Source organism: Patella vulgata, chromosome 3 (genome assembly GCF_932274485.2).
Source record: "Patella vulgata chromosome 3, xgPatVulg1.2, whole genome shotgun sequence".
Taxonomy (NCBI): domain Eukaryota; kingdom Metazoa; phylum Mollusca; class Gastropoda; family Patellidae; genus Patella; species Patella vulgata.
In genome coordinates, this window is record NC_065881.2 from 10,231,547 (window position 1) to 10,256,454 (window position 24,908).

The 24,908-nt window shown below is 37.5% G+C and overlaps 2 protein-coding genes across 3 annotated transcripts; both read left to right on the forward strand.

The window, feature by feature from the left end:
• Positions 1–188: 188 nt before the first annotated feature.
• LOC126815036 (NAD-dependent protein deacylase) lies at positions 189–24,561 on the forward strand. Of its 2 annotated transcripts, XM_056099604.1 has the most exons (10): positions 189–271; positions 11,378–11,541; positions 12,730–12,879; positions 15,352–15,450; positions 16,358–16,484; positions 17,673–17,760; positions 18,546–18,599; positions 20,173–20,296; positions 21,856–21,971; positions 23,373–24,561. In XM_056099604.1, exons 2-10 carry the CDS (start codon positions 11,422–11,424, stop codon positions 23,440–23,442), a joined length of 948 nt encoding a protein of 315 aa, XP_055955579.1. In that variant the 5' UTR covers positions 189–271; positions 11,378–11,421; the 3' UTR covers positions 23,443–24,561. The 2 variants fall into 2 exon arrangements, with proteins under 2 accessions (XP_055955579.1, XP_050396521.1); XM_050540564.2 differs by lacking the exons at positions 189–271; positions 11,378–11,541; positions 12,730–12,879 and adding an exon at positions 14,459–14,630.
• Positions 1,928–5,539, forward strand: LOC126815037 (transmembrane protein 170B). Its single transcript, XM_050540565.2, has 2 exons — positions 1,928–2,027; positions 4,522–5,539. The coding sequence occupies exons 1-2, from the start codon at positions 1,928–1,930 to the stop codon at positions 4,650–4,652; spliced, it is 231 nt and encodes a 76-aa protein (XP_050396522.1). The 3' UTR covers positions 4,653–5,539.
• Positions 24,562–24,908: the final 347 nt, after the last annotated feature.

Genomic DNA, 24,908 nt, shown 5'->3' on the forward strand with positions numbered 1-24,908 from the left:
GAAAACGAAAATAAATATATATACCTTTTTCTACATTGATACAATCTTAAAAGAGACAGACTATGTTTTCTGAAACCGTTCTAACACAAATATTAGTTAGATCTAGAGTATGGTGAATAGAAATTGTGAAATTACACACAATTCTATTTCGTTTTGTCATAATAATTTACAATTTGCAATTTGTATTATTCCACGAAAGTTCTACTTCCGGTTTATCACTCCACGCAAAATAAAAACAAAGCTTTTTCATTATGATTTTATGTAACAAGTAGTAAGTAAATGCCTCAGTAAAAAATACTTTCTTTTAATCTGTTGATATTTGTATACCCTGTGTATTAGTTTAATGTCAATATTGGAATTTGTGACTGTCAGTAGGCCTACATTAATATCGAACAGACCTGTGGCTGTAGCCTCTAGTAGTTAGTGTTGGGACGTACATGTAGTCAAATGATAGTTGTGATATTGATAGTGCAGTCAGTTGACTGGGTCTGTTGACACTTGTCAATTTACCTGCTGAACTTAACACTGAGCAATAAGCAATTCTAAAACAGTTACCACTATTTGATGTGATCTCCAATTGCATAAGAGAATATTTCCATAAGTAAAAAACATATCTTTTGCTGCATTTGTAATACTTTTTCAGTACATACATGCAAGCTACAGTCTTCTTTGCGTGGTGCATCCCATGTTGTTCCTACATGATATCTTTTGAGGCTTTTCTGTTTTTACTTCAAGGGTAATTTTTAGTATGCCAAGGTGCGAACAACTGAAGGTCATTGAGTGTGAGCGACATAGGTCTCTGTCTCTATATGCCATTCACAAACCTTTTCATGGTCACTGGAAATTATATTATAACCATCATCTTTTCTTCCACCCCACTAGTGTCTTTTAACCAGACAAAGAACAAATGAGTAAGAAGAAATGAAAGGCCAAGATGGTATGCCAAGATCTGTCAGAATTTTCAGATGCCAATACGCCGAGAGGTCAATTTATAAATCGAGCTAAATCATAAGTCCATGCAAAACATAGTCGGGCATAACTGCAAGGATTGCATCCTGGGTCTTAAGTGAAATAACCCTTAAGACTAAGACGAAATGAAAATATGTTATCGTTATTTATGATTTAATATTTTAACAATACGATAATAGCTAAGTGTATAGAATGGTCAATTGTTATGTTCAAAGATTCCGAGTGAAATTGTTTGACTGTGTATTTATCAGTAAAGAGGAAACTTTAAAAATTGGACACGTACTGGAGATATGGTAATCTTACAATAACATAACAGATTAAGTTATTGTATCCTAGCGCCTTGTTTCTGAATTCCTAATGGAAAATGTCTGAGCACTAAAGTAGGCCCCTAAAAAGTGGATACAGATCGCTAAATTAAAATGTCGTCTGCTGTGAATGATTTCAAAACTGAAGATCTTGATTCTGTGTTGAATGTAATTGGTTTGTCACCAAATGATCCCTTGAACAGTTTTGGGGGTGAGTATATTAGGGTTAATTTGAGATATGTTTTGATAGTAGATCTATTTCTAGGGAAGTAACTCCACTTAATTAGTGACTTATTGAACAATTATTACATTGTGGCACTTTTGATGAAATTCAATAGCAGTAGTTTGTGTTTGAAACAATGTACAAACATTTCATTCAAATAGCTTCTCAAATTGGAAATAATAGGATATACACTTAACATTTTTATTCAGAAATTTTCATCATAAAGCCGTTAGAGAACTTGCTAAATTTGCATCAAACTCTTTGCCTAGTTCTTCTAACATTCACATTAAAATTTGAAAGAATGAATTGTGTGCAAAATAATGTATAACCATTCCAGAGTTGATGAAATTTCTTTTCAAACTAGAAATAAAAGAATCCATTCATTTTGAAATTTGTAAAAAATTAGCTGTGTAAACCTGTCTTTTCAGAAATGTGGTATCAAGTATTTTTATGGGCGTTGTTTTCGTCAATGTTTGTACATATTATAGCAGCACTGATTGCATTCTGTAGATTAAGGAAACATAAGATAGGTCGATGGATACCAGCCGGTGTTTTAGCCATGGGTGTTCTGTCTCCATTAACTGGAGGAGTTGTCACAAGTTAGTAATCATTTGAAGAGTCCAGGGGAAGAAGGATCTAAGTCACATTTTTGTCTTTTCGCATAAAAGGCAAAACAAACTTTTGGACGAGAATGCTTGGCATGACCAGAACAACGACTGGGTTTAATTACAACTTCAAAATGATGTTTAATACGAATCATAATTACCAGTACAACAACTGACTTCCACTATTCAGCCAAATTAAGGTCAAATAAAGGGTACGATGGACGTATTTGTCTGGAAGGCCATTTAAGAAGGGCCTTGGTTCGATGTGACTCCAATCATCTTTACCTGAAATTGATTGTTCCACAGAAAGCTTATACAATTTGCTACCATATGGCGCCATTAACTGGGGTTCATTGAAAAGGTGACTTACATCGTTCTTCCCCGGGGCTCTTCATTTATTTTCTCTTTACATGATTAGTACAAATGAAATGGGATTTAACGATCTAATTATCTGCACCTACTGCACTAATCAAGGCTACACCATTTAGTCAATATGATTAAAACACAGATCCTACATGTATTTGGTTCCGTTTTTTATAGTTCAAAATTTCGTTTTACTTGTCTTTACTATACTAAGATCTGGAAGAGTTGTTATATTCCCGGTGTTTTGGTTAAAGTGAGGGATAAGCCAATGAAACGGTCTGTTATGGCGACTTCTTGGCGTGTCATGCACGGAACTGTGGGTAAACCACTAGAAACATCAACTCTGATTGATTAATCAATGTCTGACGTCATTATGTCAAAAGCCGCTCGTACAACCCCCTGACACGATCTTCAAGTACAACTTGTCAGATCTTCATGTAGTGTAGGCCATCGAAAGTATAAAAAAAAAACGAAACGAAATAGAGATCTGTATTATAATCAGATTGATTTTATATGTATCTATGTGAATTAGCAATTCTATGAAAGTAAGTTTACCAAGTAAGCTTTCTGCTGTCTTTGTCCATTTTGTCACACTGTTAATGCTACATGTAGGTTCCCACTATCACGATTCGAGCTACGATTAAAATTGTGGTTTTAATTGGGAGTAATCGTGATGATCCTATCATATATTGAGGTCAGTCGTAATAATCGTGTTGATCGTATCGAAACGTATCCGAACGTATCTGCACATACCAAATCGTGGACCCAACAGGGACAACCATATCGTCACGCATCGCAGGACAGTGGGAACGTGGCATTAGAAATCTGTCCGAAAATTTATATAGTGGATGTTGAATGCCACTTCTCTCTCACTTTCTGTGAAATTAAGTGTGTTATTGTACCAAATACAATTTTTTATGGGAAACAAATCAATTCATTTATTCTAAAAGCATGAAGTTTCGACAAGTATCCTCTTGTCGTTATTAAGTACGTTGTGGAAACTTGGTGCTTATATAATAAAATCTGTGATTTTCTCCCTTAAAAATTGTGTTATGTTAATGTGTTTCTCAATCACTAAATGTCACTCAAACATACATTATGCAAGAGGTAAATCTGCCTATTGCAGGTCTTTCTTTAGGCCTGAAATGTTATCGAAATTATTAATTAGACATTAATTAACCTATCCAGACCGTAATCAACTTTCAATGTCATCGCTAGTCTGCGATATTTACTGGATTATAATCCGATCTGCCACTCAAAATCAAAATATGAATAATCAAGACTATGTTTTTTATCGTACCGACTTTAGTAATGATGATTGAGACTAGGCCCAAAATTCCCGGTTCAGATTTCCAGCAAATTCCCATTACATTATCGTGTTTTTAACTATTATAGTGAGAACTGCCAGCTCTTTATCTTATCTCCCATAATGCCACTTTAATCAGCTTATCTACTCGTAACTTTAGAGAATAACTTCCCTTTACATCTTCTAGTTTTTAACTATTACAGTGAGAACTGTCAGCTCTTTATCTGATATTGGGGATCACGTGGCTAAGTGGGTAAGACGCTAGCTCGCTAGCCTGGAGGTCGGGTGTTCGATCCCTGCATTGGCCGAGAAAGTTCATCCAGATTTTCCGGCGTGGTTCTCCCTTGTCAGTGATGCAGGATGGAGGGGCTGACAAGGAAAGCTGTCTAGTCGTTCGGATGGGACGAAAAACCGAGGTCCCGTGTACACATTGGCGTGCACGTAAAAGATCCCTTGACAGTTGGAATTCGACATAAGAGTAGGCCGTAGTGCCGCTGTCCGGTCAAAATTTCCCTCATAGCACACTGTATGGCGTATGCCCGTCTTCATTAGCCCAGGTTAGGAGCAGAACAGTAGGACGTTAAACTCCATTTCATTTTATCTGATATCACATAAGGTATCTTTAATATGGTTGTTTAATGTGGGCGTATCTTGCCTTGCAGCCACTGGTTAACTATTATAGTGAGAACTGCCAACTCTTTATTTAATCTCCCATAATGTATGTTTAAAGATTGTTGTTGTTATTTACAGGTGCTGCTGTGGCAGGTTTATATCGAGCTGCAGATTTTGAAATGATGCCGTTTTATGCGTTAGTGTGGGGCGTTGGACAGAGTATTATTGTGTCTTTTGTGTCATTTACAAGAATATTAGCCACATTATAGAATTAAAAAAAATTACCATGAAGAAACGAACTGAAATAGTTTTCATCTTGGATTGATCTGTGATCATGGTGAAAAGGAGTGTATAGAGGTTTTATGTGGAATTCTAACAATATGTGACTTTACATAATAACAAATTTTTTTTTTTTTTTGTTTCTAAAGATGAAATCTCTTAACGTAATTGCAGTGCTGTGAACTAGTTTCTCCAACACCTTTAATATCCCAAACACATATCAATATTCTGAACATGTAGCAATATCAGAACACTCAGCAGCATCCAAAACATGTAAGAAATTCCATAACATGTTACAGTATCTAAAATGGTTTATTCAATGTGTAGTCATGACTTGTGCAATAATTCAATATGATTCATCAGACAGGAAGATTATACAACCAGCGGCTTTATACAGGATTAATAGAGAAAAGACTTCAGACTCCCGATAGGACCTAATCTGGTGTGTGTCAACAATGTCTTGTTGTTAGCATGGGACAAAAAACAAGGTTCTGTTACACATTGGTATGCATCACCTTCCGGACAAAATTTCACTCATAGCACACTGTATTGCATACATTTGTCTTCATTAGCCTTGTTGGAGCAGAAAAGTGGTGCTTTAAACCCCATATCGTTTCAAGTGTGCGTCAGCTGTGTATATAGAAGTGTGTGGTGGTATTCAACATTAATCAACAGTGAAAAGTTTTGACAAGACATGTGTGTAATTTATATTTTGTGCGGCGGTGTTCAGACAAAAACAGAAGATTTCTTTGATACAAACTGGTTCTGTATTGCTGTCAGTCCCAGATTAAGGGGATTACAGACTGGGTCACTGCCAGGTGCCCAAATTATTTTATTCATTAGGTTTTTGCCAAATAAATCTACCATGACATACAAATGGCATTTGTGTGAGTGTGACGGACAATGACCTGATATGCCCCCTTTTAACTTTTGATGCAACAACATTTTCAGCCAGGTTCTCTGTGTAAGCTATATCTGGTCCTGACTATGTATTATTAAATCTAGTCAATACAAGTTAATGATAGCTGTTGACAGAAAAAAAACCTGAATAACTAAAAATATCGAATTTTGAGCTCAACTCAGGGCTGGATTTGGATGAAGAGAGGCCCTGGGCTATTCCACTTCTGAGGCACCTCCGGATCCCTCACCCCCCACGGCTACAGGAAGCCCCCCCCACCCTCATGACTAGAGGAAGACCCCACCCTCATTCCTAGAGGAAGACCCCTCCAAATCCCCCACCGCAAGATGCACAACTAGAGGAAGACCCCTCCAAATCCCCAACCACTCTCAAGACTAGAGGAAGACCCCTTCCAATCTCCCACCTTCACGACTAGAGGAAGACCCCTTCCAATCCCCCACCTTCTCGACTATAGGAAGACCCCTCCCAATCTCCCACACTCAGGACTAGAATAAGACCCCTCCCAATCCCCCACCCACAAGATGCACAACTAGAGGAAGACCCCTCCAAATCCCCTACCACTTTCAAGATTAGAGGAAGACCCTTCCCAATCTCCCACCATCAAGACAAAACAAAGACCCCTCCAAGTCCCCCACCCTCACGATTAGAGGAAGGTGAAAGTATGTCTTAAACACAATTGAGTATAGTCGAGGATGGTGATGAATATTTAAGAATACAGTGGGTGTAAGAAAGGTAGTGTCAAAAATATTATACACCTTGGCAGGGGACCCAAGATCTTGAGGCCCTAGACATCAGCCTGCCATTTCTTTAGGTAAAGGGTAACACAGTGGCTAAGTGGGTTAGATGCTGGCTCGCTAGTCTGGAGGTCGGGTGTTTTATGGCCAAGAAAGTTCATCAGGATTTTCTGATGTGGTTTCCCCATGTCAGAGGTGCAGGATGGAGGGCCTGACAAGGACAGCTGTCTAGTCGTTTGGATGGGGTGAAAAACCTAGGTCCCATGTATACATTGGCATGCACGAAAAAGATCTGTTGGCAGTTGGAATTCGATATAAGAGTAGGCCATAGTGCCGCTGCCCAGACAAAATTTCCCTCATAGCAAACTGTATGACGTATGCCTGTCTTCATTAGCCCAGTAGAAGCAGAACAGTAGGACGTTAATCCCCATTTCATTTCCTTTCGGTCAATCCAGTACTGGCTCTGCTGTATTATATTATGAGAGCATTTCTAGTCATTCCAAGTGTTCTGATAAATCATGAAATATTATAAAATAAGTTCAGGAATTGAACACACAACTTTCACACAAATTATTAATCTGAAGAAGGAAGGAAATTTGTTTTGCAATCTAATTAAAACACAGATCCTATTTCGTTTCGTTTTTTATAGTTCAAAATTTCGTTATACTTGTCTTTACTAAACTAGGATCTGAAAGAGTTGTTATATAACCCGCATTCTGGATGAAGTGAGGGATTAGCCAATTGCAATGAAATGGTCTGTTACTGTGAGTTTTTGCGTGAGGTAGGTGCACGGAACTGTGGGTAACCCACTAGAAACATCAATGCTGATTGGTTAATCAAATGTCTGACATCATAGGATCAAAAGCCGCTCATATGGCCCCTGGCGCCCCCCCCCCCCCCAAACTACATCTGGTCAGACCTCTAGCTGGCCGGTCACCTCTGGCTTGCGGTTGTGGTTTCGATCCCTGGTGTGAGCGTATGTGGCTTGGAGATAGGGGCGCCTTCTCAACCTCGTGGGTTTACTCCGGGTACTCCGGTTTCCTCCCACAGGAAAGACCCCTGCGCGTGCGCTAAGATAATGAAAATAAAAAAAAAGACAACTTGTCTGCGATATCACCTTCGGTGGAAGCGGACGTTAAACACTAACAACAACAACAACAACAACAACAACAACAACAACAACAACAACAACATGGATCTGGGCACTGTTTCCCGAAATTTTAACTAAAGATAAAATCACATTTTAGTAGATACTTCAATTTTGATTGGCTAAGCACTAAAACCAATCTAATATTATCCAATCAAATTACTAAAATTTGGATTTTATTTTACTTAAAATTTCGTGAAACAGGCCCCTGTATTTTGTATCAGATTGTTTATTTTTGCAACATAATGTTTGTACATGTGAACTACACTAAAAACCAATGGACATAAAAAAATGTCATTTGTATGAAATATTAAACATACATTATGCAAGAGCTAAATCTGTCTATTGCAGGTCTTTGTTTACATCTTACATAATGTATCTTTTACATCCTTAGAATTTGAATATTATTGTTTTTCTTATATGTTATTTTGTCAGCCTGTCCATTTCAATGCCAGGCTGTATATACATGTAATGGTAAATAAAGCAGAATGAAAAGGGAAATCCCCCATATTTCCCCTTGAAATGTCTGCTTTGTGATCTTTGTAGGAGATATAATCCCCCCCCCCCCCCCCCCCCGCTCAGCTACATACATGTTTTTGTAAAACAACCTTTTTTATGAGAAAAGTGTCATAATTGTGCTCTATCCTTTATCCTCAGATGGTGTGACAGGATGGGCACTCAAAGCGCGAGATAATGATATAGACATATGTGATATCACAATTAATGCTTTGCATCAATAAAATTGAATCATAATGTCATCGTATTAATTCATAATAAAAATTGACGTCAAACAGGATATTGGATTTCTCTGTTTAAAAAGATCAATGTGTATGTATATACACCAAAATGACGATAGAGACCATGTATTTCTCAAAACATTTCAAGCCAAGGGGGAGTGGGGGGAGGGATACATTTTCTCAGGAACCGGGTAAACCCCCTCCTGCAAAAATTCCTGGACCGCCCCTGTAATCTATAACCTGTATTTATATACTGGGGAAATTAAACATACATTATGCAAGACCTAAATCTCTCTATTGCCAGTTTTTATTTAGGCTTCAGATGTTATAGAAATTATTAATTAGACCTTTATTTACACGACAAGCTCAAAATCAACTCTGTAGACCCACGGATGGCTTGGATACAGTTTGGATTTAAACAGTCGTCCATTTAAAATTAAATCAATAAATGGCGGACCAAGCTAACGTTTACCGTTAGTCGCTGATGTCACTACCGGAAACTGGCGATGAAAGGCCTGCCAAGCAAGGCTACCATAGCCATTGAGCATGTTACTTGATAATCGAGAATATGTGGGTGGAGTTATCATCTGTCAATCAAACGATCGCCAATTCCCATAGATGGTGCAGACACAATTCATGACTATTTCTAGTCCAAACCTCCAACATTGACAATTCCATTCAGAACAAAGTAATTTGACTGAAATTTTCAACATTTTCTTTTATGTTATCATCTATTTTTGAATTATTATAGCAAGAATGGCCAACTCTTTATAAAACTCTTAAAGATACATTATGGGAAATTAGATAAAGAGCTGGCAGTTCTCACTATAATAGTTAAAAACTAGATACTGTAAAGGGAATTTGCTGAAAATTTCAGTCAAATTGATCCACTATGAACCGAGAATTTAGCAATTGAATATTCCACCTAGCCACGAGCATCATTACTAAAGTCGGTACGATAAAAAGATAAAAAACATAGTCTCGATTATCCATTTAATAATTAAATTATGAATGGAAGTCGAACAGCAAATCGGAACCTAATCCAATAAACGTCGCAGGCTAGCTATGCCAACGTGAGTTAATTATGGTCTAGATAAGTTAATTAATGTCTAATTAATAATTTGGTTAAGATTTCAGGCCTAAAGAAAGACAGATTTAGCTCTTGCATAATGTATGTTTAGCTAATGTATCTTTAAATTAAACATCCTGTTTCTATGTCAATAGGGGGATCACGATGGCTAAGTTGGTAAGGCGCTGGCTCGCTAGCCTGGAGGTCGGGTGTTCGATCCCTGCATTGGCCGAGAAAGTTCATCCAGATTTTCCGGCGTGGTTCCCCCTTGTCAGTGATGCAGGACGGAGGGCCTGGCAAGGACAGCTGTCTAGTCATTCGGATGAGACGAAAAACCGAGGTCCCGTGTACACATTGGCGTGCACGTAAAAGATCCCTTGACAGTTGGAATTCGATATAAGAGTAGGCCGTAGTGCCGCTGTCCGGGCAAAATTTCCCTCATAGCACACTGTATGGCGTATGCCCGTCTTCATTAGCCCAGTTCGGAGCAAAACAGTAGGACGTTAAACCCCATTTCATTTCATTTCATTTCATTTCTATGTCAATAAAATTGTATTTGATAATTGTATTTGATATAAAATTCCTCTCTGAACTTCCTAAATGAGGTATCTCGATTTATTTATATCTCCAGGAGTAACAATAAACTAATAAATAAAATTAAATTGAATAAAAAAATTTGTTGTTTTGATATGTTAATCCATATAAAAAAAATATTTCTGGCTCTAGTAGAAATGTGGTTGTATACATGTATTGTCAACACCCATCTCTGTCTGTCGTTCACAATTGCTTGTGGCTTCAGTTAATATCTGATTGACTTTAGATTTATATACAGGGTTAAACTCCAGATACGAAGAATCCTATACCAAGTCTCATGTACACATAGTCGTGCATGTAAAAGATCCCTTGGCAGTTGGAATTCAATATAAAAGTAGGCTGTAGCACCACTGTCCGCGCAAAATTTACCTCATAGCACACTGTAGAGAGGGAGCGAGAAATGGGGTTTAACGTCCACTCAACACAAACTATGTCATTTAGGGACAAACATATGGTTAAATTTTATTTCAATAATTCGCTTGCGCATAGGGGTCTTTAGCAGTGGGAGGAAACCGGAGGACCCAGAAAAAACCCACAAGGTTGGACAGGCGACCCTACGCCTTGTCACGTACAACTGGGATTCGAAACCACGCCAGTCGACTCAATGACAGACTTTATGATACAGCGCGCGCACGCTAACCATTCAGCCATCCAACCCCCCCATAGCACACTGTATGGCATATGCCCGTCTTCATTAGCCCAGTTTTAGCAGAACAGTAGGATGTTAAACCCCATTTCATTTCATTTCAGTAAGAGCTAAATCTGCTTATTTCTGGTCTCAAATGTTATATGAATCATTAATTATGCATTTATTCACGACAAGCCCATAATCAACTCTCTAGACAATCAGATGGCAGTGACATTGAGTGGATTAATAATTTGATGTAAAAATAGATAATCAAGACGTTGTATTTTATCGTAGGAATGGTACTTGACCATAAAGGGGGTGGATGTCCAAATGGTTAGTATGTGCGCGCTGTATCATAAGGTCTGTCATTGACAAGTCAACTGACGTGGTTTCGATTCTCTGGTTGTACGTGACAAGGAGTAGTGTCGTCTGTCCAACCTCGTGGTTTTCTCTGGGTCCTCCAGTTTCCTCCCACTGCTAAAGAGCCCTATGCGTATGTTAGTCTCAAAATGACCTAGTTTGTGTCGAATGGAGGTTAAACCCCATCTCTCTCTCTCTCTCATTGAGTCAACTGACATGGTTTCGATTCCCCGAGTGTACATGACAAGGAGTAGGGTCATCTGTCAAACCTGGTGGGTTTTCTCTCGGTCCTCCAGTTTCCTCCCACCGCTAAAGACCCCTACGCATATGTTAGTCCCAAAATGACCTAGTTTGTGTGGAGTGGACCTCAAACTCTGCTTCTCTCTCTCTCTCTCTCTCTCTCTCTCTCTCTCTCTCTCTCTCTCTCAGGATATCAATTTCTCTGTTGCTATTATATTATATCCGTTTTATCTATATACCAGGTAATACTTTCCTTTAAGTCATAATGACCATGTTACTACTTTTAGATATAGTTGACTGAAGGTGTGGATTTACAACAATAAAGTTATAAATGAGTGTTTTGACTACCAGATTGGCTGTTCGCTTTAACTGTTTCACTATCTTCAATTTGTCGACAGGCTCAGTAAGACCATTACTTACCAATAAAATGGCTGATATGACAGCAAAATCTGTAAGTATATATTAGTAGGTATTAGAATGTATAAACTAGGGGGGTTAAGATGGCCTAGTGGTCTGGAGCAGTGATTCTCAACCAGTCTTCCTAAGTGTGCCGCAAAATTTTGGATGGCACACTAAGTCCATGTGATCCCAATTGTGTAGTCACTGTGTAGTCTACTGATAAATTCATATCTGTGTTTCTCTTTTTTTAGTTTGAGTCATTCTATATGTCTATGCCTTGTCTCTGTCTATGGTTGTATACTGTCTATGACTTAACATGTTTTTATTTGGTGTGAGCGTATGTGGCTTGGAGATAGGGGTGCCTTCTCAACCTCGTGGGTTTACTCCGGGTACTCTGCTTTCCTCCCACAGGAAAGACCCCTGTACTAAAATAATGAAAATAAGACTTGTCTGCGATATCACCTCTGATTGAAGAGAACATTAAACACTAAGAACAATAATAATACATAAACTTAGGCTACTTGGATCGGTCGGTTTGAAAATCTTTTCATTTATTTAATGTGGGGGGGGGGGGGGGGGGGGTAAATTAATACCGAAATGTCAGTGTTTTAAATTGTCTTGAAAACCCCACACAAAGGGCCTGGGAAATGAGAACGTTTCGGGGCTGCTATTTCGGCTAAAAAGAAATTTTTATTCAACCAAATAATCTCCAGTCCCTTTTGTGTGGTGGGAAGCCACTGTGGGTATGTGGGTAAGACGCTTGCTCGCTACTCTGGAGGTCGGGTGTTCGATCCCTGCATTGGCTGAGAAAGTTCATCAGGATTTTCCGACGTGGTTTTCCCTTGTCAGTGGTACAGGATGGAGGGGCCTGTCAAAGACAGCTGTCAAGTCGTTCGGATGGGACGAAAAACCGAGGACCCTTGTATACATTGGCGTGCACATAAAAGATCCCCTTGCAGTTGGAATTTGATATAAGAGTAGGCCATAGTGCCACTGCCTGGGGAAAATTTCCCTAATAGCACACTGTGTGGTATATGCCCGCCTTCATTAGCCCGGTCGGAGCAGAACAGTGGGACGTTAAACCCCATTTTATTTCATTTTCTTTTGTGTGGAAGTATATTATTTTAACTTCTGTACGTTAGTCAATTCGTCCACAATTCTTAAAACAGTTGATTAAATACGTTTTTATACGCTTTGTTATTGTATATATGTAGTCGTCTTATTATGTTTTACGTTACAGACTCGGCCCAGTTCCGACATGACTGCTTTCAGGAAAGAATTTGCTAAAGCTAAAAATATAGTCATACTAACGGGAGCTGGGGTTAGTGCTGAAAGTGGGGTTCCTACATTTAGAGGTGCTGGCGGATATTGGAGAAAATGGCAAGCACAGGTAAGCTGTAATGTTTTTAAACAGTATGTGACCTATGACAGCAAAATGAGTCAGATATCTCAAGTCCTTGTTTACAATATATGAACAAAAATCTCGAAATCGAATATAAATATTAAAAAGAAATTAGTTTGCAATATCTGCAAATCAAAACTCTTAGCCAATCGAATATTCAAGTAAAATATAAAACTAATGTCATTTTCGTTGTGGTATTCTCCAACTAAATATTGAAACCAGGCAATGTAATAAAATCGAAAGAGATAAAAGTTTATGCAAATATTGTAATATGAGGGCTGTTAAAGATGAATTTCACTTTCTGCTGTGCTGTTCTGTCCTGCCTATATTTCTGTCTGTAGAAAATATTTTTTGCGTTATTGTTGGTCTTTTCAAGCTAAAACAAATGGTTAAATCACGGAGACAATAATAAAAAAACTCAGTATAGTTAAAATCGTTTAATGCATATTGTATTGGGGTTGGGGTTTTTTTTTGGGGGGGGGGGGTTCTGATAGGAGTTGGCAATATATGGGTGAGTAATGAATATTGTGTTGGGGGTTTTTTTTCCTGATAGGAGTTTGCACTTAATAAGTGGGGTTATTTCTACCTTATTGTTATCTATGTGTACTTAATTTACAATGCCTTCTATTTATATCTGTATACATTTGTATACACGTATTCTTGGCTACAGCAATAAACTCTTTGCTTTTTTTGTAATAAAGTTCAAAGTTGAAAGCCAATTTTAACGTTTTCGAACATTTCATAAAAGACTTAAGGCTCATATTGCTATCATGTAGGGTGCTTGAGAGGAAAAAAGAATTGCTGAGGAGAGACCTTTTTTGCCCCCCCCCCTCTTTTCAACACTAGTCATATCACCAGCAGATTGCGATAAAGCGAAAACTTTTGTACATACTTATATAATTCATGCATAATTGCCCACTTCAATTTTGAACTTTGATATTCATGGGCCCCATAGACTCTTATGGGCCCTGGGGCGACACACCGGCTGCACCCCCCTCTCATGAGGCCTGCTATGATGGGTCACATATATTATCCTATCCATCTACAAATCTTTTGGGTCAGAATTTTATAGATTTTGGGGTATATTTGTTGTTTTCCCCAGAAGAGATCGGAAGTCAGTCATGGCAAATTCCCTTTTAACGTTGATCGATTTCTTTTGTTTATTCCAAACATATCTACACATATTTTTCAAGCTATGCAACACAAGCCTTGCCGAACTTGGTTGATTGGTTACAATCGGTTAAGTAAACACCAATCAGTAATCAATTTGGGTCAAGTTGTAAATCGTTTTTATCCCTTTGTAAAGAATATTTTTGCAATAAAATATGTTTTAGCAATGAAAACTAATCAATTACCACAGAAAAGAAATGTGACTAAATATTTACCCAGAGAGTGGGAAAAACCCACCTTATGCCTTGATTCAGAAATGTTGCATGCAGATATATCGGACAAAACACTGTAATAGTAAGTGCAGGGGGACTGCACCACACATAATTTACACAAACACAAATATACGGATAAGACATATTACGCAGAACTCACAAACAAACGCACAATTCAAATAAAGTGAATGGATCCGGGCGGTGTAGCCAGAAGCGTTCACTGTGCTGTACAGTCCCGGGTCTGTAGTGACACAGACTTCACTCAAATTTGAAAACAATCAGGAATAAAACCCAGAGAAACCATTGTGTAATGCCAGCTTGAGTCATGATCTGCTATATGTTACAAGAAATATGAATGTAAGCATATTGTAGTAAAGTAACCACATAGATGAAATGTATAAAAAAAAACCAGGTAGTCAATCAAGAACCGTTTTAGTATTCAATAGAATAAAGGCATATTTAACACAGTAGGGTAAATATGAAATGTAAAGGAGCTCAATCGCTAATATTTTGGACCTAGAAATTGACACAAATGCATATGATAATGTAATATGAATGTACATAAACTGATTTAATTTCAAATCAGTTATGTTTGGCGAAGTACGCCAGAAGTCTCAATCGTATGGCAATCTCTAGCATCTGGTTATTCCAGTCTACACCATTTGTATTTATTGTGCATGCTCTCCAGATAAGAATATGGTGTCACTGTTGGACATGACTTGTGGGTATGCCTAGCCACGTTCTTCGACTTCCTTGTTACAAATGGCCCTGAAACGCATTATGGTACATGATTTGTGTACCGATGGTAAAAGGTTTATTTTGTTTTAAATATTGGATATCAGAAGCCAATCTTTTCCCGGTAAGATAACAACATTAGTGTTGATTTAAATTGACAAATAATTTGTATTTTTAATGTCGAAGACTTTGGATACTTTGCTACTTTAAGGTGAATTATACATTATTTAAAAGGGAAACCTTCTTGTTTTATATATAGGCTATCGTAATCATGTTTAGTTTATGATCGTATTGTAATACAATTCTAGCCAAGAACTAAAAGTATACTATTTATTCCTAACAGACGTTAGCAACACCAGAAGCATTTGCAGAAAATCCATCATTAGTATGGGAATTTTACCATTATAGAAGAGAAGTAATGGCTTCAAAATACCCAAATAAGGTAAAAATACCCAAATAATGTAAAAAAATACCCAAATAAGGTAAAAAATACCCAAATAAGGTATTAACCCAAATAAGGTAAAAACACCCAAATAAGGTAAAAAATACCCAAATAAGGTAAAAATACCCAAATAAGGTGAAAATAAAAAAAACTATTTGTTGGTACAGTAAGTTTTACATTGTCTAAATTAATGAACTTTAGTTCCATGAATTTTTCAAGGAAATCAGTTTCAAACATCTTTTTAATGTGGGTGAAATCATAAGGTCTGCCATTGAGTCAAGGGGCGTGGTTTTGATTCCCCACTTGTACGTGACAAGGAGTAGGGTCCCTAGCTGTTTTCTCGGGTTTGGGGGTACTGGATGGCCGAATGGTTAGCACGTGCGCGCTATATCATAAGCCCTATCCTTGAATTAGGTGGTGTGGTTTCGATTCCCCGGTTGTACATGAAAAGATGTAGGGTCCCCTGTTTTCTTCTGTTTCCTCCCACTGCAAGCATGTTATTGAAAAAAAATGAATCATTTTTTAGTCCCATTGATGCTATTTTACCCATATATGCCAAACATTTCCTAATGTCCGAGCAGGGATATGCCCAATCAGACATCAAGAAGACTAAATCTATTTGTTAAGGTTAGCTCAATTTTTGTTGAGGTCGTTGAGATGTAAATAAGCTTTGGGCACGTGATTGTTGGCGAGATTGTAGGTTAGGGTTAGGGTAAGCATTAAGGCTATGTAAGGTCCAGGGTTAGGAATAGCGCTAGCCCAGTTTACATCTCGTGACCTATGACAAAAAATTGAGCTGGCCTTATCATTATCACTAACCACATGAAGATCTAGTGAATAATATTCCCAAAGTGCTCTAATCTGTGTCGAGTGGACGTTAAACACCATTAATATCTCTCTGTCGCAGGCTCATGAAGCAATTGCTGAATGTGAGAAAAGACTCAAACCACAAAATCGTAATGTGACAGTAATAACACAGAATATAGATGGTCTACATAAAAGAGCTGGTTCAGATTCTATTATTGAACTTCATGGTAATTGTTTTTAGATTGTTTAAAGATACATTATGTAGGATTTAGATAAAGAACTAGCCATTCTTGCTATAATAGTTCAAAAATAGATCATGTAAAATGAATTATTTGAAAATTTCATTCAAATTACTCTATTGCAAGTGAAGATATTAGCCTTTGAAGGTTTGACAAGACGTGTGCAATAATTTCAACCACCATACTGGTTGTTCGAAGCTAAGTCTCGCTCCTCCATTTTGAGATTAAATTAAAATTGTCTGAACACTCTGAACCGTTCTAATCTATTTAATATCGTAGAAATCCGACGCATTCGAGAGTTGATTATAGCTCCTCCATTTTTAGATTAAATCAAAATTGTCTGAACCATTCTAATCTATTTAATATCGGAGAAATCTGATGCATTCGAGAGTTGATTATAGCCTGGATAAGTTAATTAATGTCTAATTAATAATTTAGATAACATTTCAGTCCTAAAGAAAGACCTGCAATAGGCAGATTTAGCTCTTGCATAATGTATGTTTAATAACCTAATGAGAATAACACATGACACAATTTATATGAAATACTTTTGAAGTTTAATTCTGGTTACATTTAGACTTAGTTTCGATCGTCTTTGTCGGGCAAGTGAGAACCCACGTCGAAATTGTTAGATCTAAATATATAACCATGTAAAGTGTAACAGGCTAAGCCTCACTATGGTCACATGGTCATATACATGGTCGTATACATTGGCATATTTTCCCGGGTTTTTGGTCATAGTAATAAAGTTATGAAACGAAGCACATGCGTGTGTGTAAGAATTAATCAGACGCTCACAAACCATGAACAAGTATAGAAACGTCGCCATATAATTGTATCATGTGTAATTATATTTAGATTTAAAGCTACACGCATTAATACAACTCCTTTTAAACATACATTACGCAGGAGCTGAGGAGGGCAGAGGATGTCTGAGTGGTTAGCGCATGTACGTAGTATCATAAGGTCTGTCGTTGAGTCAACTGGCGTGGTTTTGATTCCCCGGTTGTACTTGACAAGGAATGGGGTCGCCTGTCCAACCTTGTGGGTTTTCTCTTCCGTATTCATTGTATTATGAATACCTCGAAGAACTGAAATAAAATTGATTTGGCCTAAAATCTGAATTCTGGCTCCAGCTACCCAGTCCGCCCCTGTTTATGATTTATTATTTTGCAGGTAATTTGTTTAAAACAAGATGTGAGAAATGTAAAGATGTCGCCGTGAATAATGATAGTCCGATATGTGAAGCTCTTCGTGATAAAGGGTAATAAAATAATGGCTCTTTAACTTTGTGTGCCCATACTAAACTTACACTGTTTGTCTACAGTTATCTCCCCTTGAGAACAGACACTAAGCTAGTTGACCAACTTTTTAAGTCCTAAATCCACGATTTTAGTCGAAAACACAAAGTATATATTTCGAGAATTTTGAGAAGTATAGATTCTGCTTTTATTTAATAAAATTGAAAAGGTTTAATTTTGTGTTTAAAAGATGCGAACCGGAATAGGACCACATTACAAAACAATAAACTAATTGCCGTACAAAATAACAGGACAACATAGGAATTGAGTCTGTAACACCCTAAATTTGGATTTGATATTGCTTTGGCTGAGAAAGTTCATCAGGATTTTCCAGTGTTGTTTCCCCTTGTCAGTGGTGCAGGAGGGACAGCTGTCTAGTCGTTCGGATGGGACGGAAACCTGAGGTCCTGTGTATACACTGGCATGCACTTACAAGATCCCTTGGCAGTTGGAATTCGATATAAGAGTAGGCCATAGTGCTGCTGCCCGGGCAAAATTTCCCTCATAGCACACTGTATGGTGTATGCCTGTCTTTATTAGCCCAGTCGGAGCAGAACAGTGGAACGTTAAACCCCCGTTTCATTTCATTTGTATCAGACATTGCCTGGTATCTTATTTACGAGCTTGGCTTCCCGAACAAAATTGTTTTACTCTAATTCCATAAAAGGATCCTTTAATAATAAAATAAACATAAAAAGGTATGACACTTCAATACATACATATATATTGCTTTGTTTTCTGTTGCTAGGGAACCAGATCCTTCTGCTGTCGATGCTAAGATACCGGTAGAAAAATTACCCAGGTAACAATATTCATCATTTTAGATTCTTTGGCCTTTCCAACCATTCTTATATAAAAGAAATGAAACTCGAGACCTGCTGGTTAGCCAGCCACTGCAGCTCCCCATTCTTGTATAGGCTGTATATCCAGATTACCTAGACACTAGTGTCACTTGATGTGTAACTTTGATTATCTGGACAATGTATGGTAGTCTTGATCATCTGGACACTATATTACAAAAATTATGACTTTCAGGTGATTTTGTTGATGAAAAAGAGTTGAAACCTAAAATTTTGATTCAAGAGATTTTGTAAAAGATCTAAAAATGTATAGAGATAAAAGATTAATATCTACTCACCTCAAATCAACTCTTGATGTCATCGCTAGCCTGCGATATTTTCTAGATTGGAATCCTATCTGCTGCTTAACGCTCATTGATAATTAAATCAAAAAGTGGATAAGCGAGACTATGTTTTTTTATCTACTGACTTTAGTAATGATGATCGAGGCTAGACCCAAAATTCAATCGCTAAAATCTTGATTCAGAGTGGATCAATTTGACTGAAATTTTCAGCAAATTCCCTTTACATTATCTAGTTTTTAACTATCATAGTGAGAACTGCCAGCTCTTTATCTAATCTCCCATAATGTATCTTTAATGTATGGCACATTTAGTTCATTTGTTGGCTTGTAGAAGATACCAATAATCACAAAGAAACAAAGAAAAATGACAAGGGGTTTAATGTCTTACTTTTATGCATCAACTGGGCTAATGAGAGAGAGGGAGAAATGGGGTTTAACATCCACTCGACACAAACTAGGTCATTTCGGGACTAACATATGGTTTAATTTTATTTCAATAATTCGCTTGTGCGTAGGGGTCTTTAGCAGTGGGAGGAAACCAGATGACCCGGAGAAAACCCACTAGGCTGGACAGGCGACCCTACTCCTTGTCACGTACAACCGGGGATTCGAAACCACACCAGTTGACTCAATGACAGGCCTTATGATACAGCACGCACGTGCTAACCATTCGGCCACCCAACCCCCCCAACTGGGCTAATGAAGACTGGCATACACCATGCAGTATGCTATTAGTTAAACGGCCTACTCTCATTTTGATTTGGAGGGGTTAGGTGTTCATGTGGTTTAACACATGCATGTGAAATCACTAGGTCTGTTATTGAGTCAAGTGCCACGGTTTCGATTCCCCGCTTGTACGTGACAAGGAGAAGGGTCGCCTGTCCAACCTTGTTGTTTTACTCCGGCTCCTACCGGTTTCCTCAACACAACACATAGACCATTTGGCCACCCTACCCCCTTCTGCGTTTAAATGAAAACTGTTACATTGATTTTAATCTTAATGCCAGGTTTCCACTGTCGCCCAATGTGTTACGATAGGATTGTCCCTATAATTGAGTCCACGATCTGCTACGTGCAGATAGGTTTCGATACATTCGACATGCTTGCTACAAATGAACCTGATAGGGTCACCACGATTACTCCACAATTAAAACCATGATTTCAATCGTAGCACGAATCGTGATAGTGGGAACCTGGAATTAGAAAGAATTATTTTTTTGACTGTTTTGTAGATGTAAGACAGCTGGTTGTGGTGGATTATTACGACCACATGTTGTTTGGTTCGGAGAAGCTTTAGATAGACAGGTTTTAGAGAGGGCAGGTGAAGAACTTGACAAATGTGATCTGTGTTTAGTGGTAAATAGCCTTATAATTTACTTCTTTAATATATCTCTAGAATATCTATATAGATGTAAAAAACTTCTATTAGATAATTATTTTATTTTTAAGTCATCTGGCCCTGAGTTCACAAAGCATTTTCAGATTTAATTTAAGAATTTACTTAACTTTCAATCACTGTTTATGAGAAATATCTTTGATCCAGAAACACAAAACTTTGCACAGTTTCTTATTGATGTATTTGACATATTAACATAACAAAAGTTTTATAAAGGGCTATATTTTGGTTAAAATAAAGTGAACAATTTTGAGTAAATTCTTAACTTAAGTCAGAAAATACGTTGTGAACTCAGGGCCAGGGATATTTGTTCTAATTTCAACCATAACGGTTCATTAATATTCAAATGAGCATAATTGCTGTGGCTAGTTGCTGTTTTGTTTCCCTAACTAAATAAATGAAATGAGATTTAATGTTTTACTTTTTTTGAAGTGTGCTATGAGGTATATTTTGACCAGACTGTGGCACTACAGCCTACTCTTATATCGATTTCCATCAGTCAGGGGATCTTTCATATACTGTCAATGGTTTAATTAAGTTGATCATGACATCAGAATTACTAGACGCTTTTCCTTGCTAGGGGAGGCTGGATTGAAAAATCGGGAGGAACTTTCTCAGCCAACACTGATATCAAACATGGCAATCCAGCACTATATTCATCAATCTACCTCTGACGTGGTTTCCCCTTGTCAGTGGTGCAGAACGGAGGGCCTGACAAAGACAGCTGTCTAGTCCTTCGGATGAGACAAAAAACCGAGGTCCCGTGTATACATTGGAATGCACGTAAAAGATCCCTTGGCAGTTGGAATTCGATATAAGAGTAGGCGATAGTGCCGCTGCCCGGGCAAAATTTCCCTCATAGCACACTGTATGGCGTATGCCCGTCTTCATTAGCCCAGTATAGGAGCAGAACAGTAGGACGCTAAACCCCATTTCATTTCATTTCATTTCATCAATCTACCATGGTTTACCCCAAACAAGGAAAACAGGTTATATTATTTAGGCTGGATCTTAGTTTTCCTTAAGCAGTGGACACACTAGCCAAATGTTTCAGCCGAATCAATCGGCTCAAAATTTGCCTAATGTGTCCACTGTCATTCAGCAGAATGATTTGCCCGAATCAAACACGTTTGATTTATTTGGCCAAATTTTCAATCGCCCGAATTATATTTGCCTAATGTGTCCACTTCGCCAAAGCATTCAGCTAATTGTAGAATTCATTAGCCAATCACCACTCATCATCCACTCATATATCGAGAAGTCATGTTTAATTATGTGACGCAAAAGGTGATGCAATCAAGCCAGCCCATACTCTTCAAGCCAGTGCCACACTCACCAAGCCAGTGCCATACTCACCAAGCCAGCGCCATACTCATCAAACCAGCATCATACTCGTCAAACCAGCGCCATACACGTCAAGCCTGGGTCATACTCGCCAAATCGGGGCCATTCTCGCCCAAACAAGAAATCCCCATGCGTTTTATAAAGATCGACATGGCTTTCCCCAAATATTTTTCAGGTTGGAACATCATCAGTGGTTTATCCTGCCTGTATGTTTGCACCTAATGTAGCGAGTAGAGGAGTAACAGTGGCCGAGTTTAATATGGAAGATACACTCGTTACTAACGAGTTTATGTACGTTTTACACATTATATACACATTCTGAGTTTAATATGGAAGATACACCCGTTACTAACGAGTTTATGTACGTTTTACACATTATATACACATTCTGAGTTTAATATGGAAGATACACCCGTTACTAACGAGTTTATGTACGTTTTACACATTATATACGCATTCTGAGTTTAATATGGAAGATACACCCGTTACTAACGAGTTTATGTACGTTTTACATATTATATACACATTCTGAGTTTAATATGGAAGATACACCCGTTACTAACGAGTTTATGTACGTTTTACACATTATATACACATTCTGAGTTTAATATGGAAGATACACCCGTTACTAACGAGTTTATGTACGTTTTACACATTATATACACATTCTGAGTTTAATATGGAAGATACACCCGTTACTAACGAGTTTATGTACATTTTACACATCATATACACATTCTGAGTTTAATATGGAAGATACGTCCGTTACTAACAAGTTTATGTACGTTTTACATATTATATACACATTCTGAGTTTAATATGGAAGATACGTCCGTTACTAACGAGTTTATGTACGTTTTACACATTATATACACATTCTGAGTTTAATATGGAAGATACGTCCGTTACTAACGAGTTTATGTACGTTTTACACATTATATACACATTCTGAGTTTAATATGGAAGATACGTCCGTTACTAACGAGTTTATGTACGTTTTACATATTATATACACATTCTGAGTTTAATATGGAAGATACGTCCGTTACTAACGAGTTTATGTACGTTTTACACATTATATACGCATTCTGAGTTTAATATGGAAGATATGCCCATTACTAGCGAGTTTATATAGGTTTTACACATTATATACATTTATGTAGGATTTGTTTAAAATAAACTAAAGTATTACTGAAGTTGATTAATAAACTTTATAAACCTGTAACAGTAAATCTCTTTGATGTAACTTGCTGTCTGAAAGTCGGGGGCGGCTTTGAATATATACAGGATTATTCTTCTGAACGTTTTTCTTTAAACCTGTAACAGGTTATTCTTCCAGAGTAGGGTTTTTTTCCCATAAGAAAACATGATATAAGGTTTTTCTTACTGAAATTTTGGGATATTCTCATTTTAGGGTATTTTCTCAGGTTATTTTCTTCAGTCTCTCTTTCCCCAGCAGAACCTCAGTCTCGTGCTTTATCCTACAGATACTTAATGGAAGAACAGCTACTAATTTATTTGGGTGATGTTTCTTGATATTAGCTTTGTAACGTTGAGAGAATACTCTTCGAATTCTCGCCCAAATGAATTAGCAGCTGTTCTTCCATAAGTATAGTTATGGTTTATTGCCCTGTCCAGTTACTAAATGCCTCTAAAAGGTTATGAATTTGATTCATTTTGTATTTCTTGTAGGTATCATTTTAAGGGTCCTGCCGGAGAACATCTACCTGCTGCTTTGGCCAAATGTGATACAGAGAAGTAAAATCTATGCCTCTGCTATAGTTACAAGAATAACTGTGTAATTTTTAACATTTTGTATTGTCATAATCCATAGAATATAGTTCCCAGCTTCACCAATATTATAATAAATATTAATAAGTATATTTTTATTCTATGGGATATAATTCATAGCTTCAATAATATTATACACAGAGAGAGAGAGAAATGGGGTTTAACGTCCACTCGACATAAACCAGGTCATTTTGGAACTAACATATTGTTTAATTTTATTTCAATAATTCGCTTGCACGTAGGGGGTCTTTAGCAGTAGGAGGAAACCGGAGGACCTAAAGAAAATCCACGAGGTTGGACAGGCGACCCTACTCCTTGTCACATACAACCCGGGAATTGAAACCACGCCAGTTGACTCAACGACAGACCTTATGATACAACTTGTTCACGCTAACCATTCGGGCCTTCAACTCCCCCTAACAATATGAAAATAAACAGTAGTTGATCTAGAAGCTGTAAATAGTGGAGGGCGGTTCAAATCTAGGGTGCCATCAACAGTGAATGTCAACAAAATACGTAATAAAATGCATGAAATAACACTGAACTCCCCAATAGAACATAAATCATATTGCCAGTATAGTTGTTCACTGACCATTAACTAGCCGGAAAGCAGTTTTATTAAAGTTGATGTCACATTATGATTGTTATCGGGTTTTTTTGTTAACCTTAGGGGCGCTTATTCTTGCCAGAAACTTTTATGAGGGTTGCACATTTGATAATTGAGCTTTTGGTAGGCCTGGTTTCATTCAAATTGTTTTATAGAGTTATTTCTCATAACCTCTGCAAAATATTTACATTATGTATGTTTTTATTTTTAAAATAAAAACAGGTTATGCGGCCCTTTTTAAGTGATGCGAAATTATCTGTCAACCAGAATTTTTTTTTTGTATGGCTTTGTATTTATACTTTATTTTATACAGATTACTTGTATTGTTATTTAAAGAAAATATTTCATAGATCTTGCTATAAGAAAATATTTCATAGATCTTGCTATAAGAAAATATTTCATGGATCTTGCTATAAGAAAATATTTGATGTGTATATTGGCATATTGCTATAAGAAAAAAAATAAAATCTGATTTGAAATATTCGTTTACTTTTAAATTCTTAGGGGCAAGGCCAAACAGTTTTTTTACTGGCTTCAATCAAGGACTATTATGTGGTGTAAAAAAGGGCTATGACACTAATGGTGTTCACTATGACAATAGGATTGTCATAATCAACATTTCTTGGAATGCAAATTAAATGGAGAGGGTGTCAACCATTAGCTTCCAGTCACTAAAAATCGCTCCGAACTGGGCTAATGAAGACGGGCATCCACCATACATTGTGCTATGAGGGAAATTTTGCCCGGACAGCTGCACTATGGCCTACTCTTATATCGAATTCCAACTGTCAAGGGATCTTACCATCCGAACAACTAGACAGCTGTCCTTG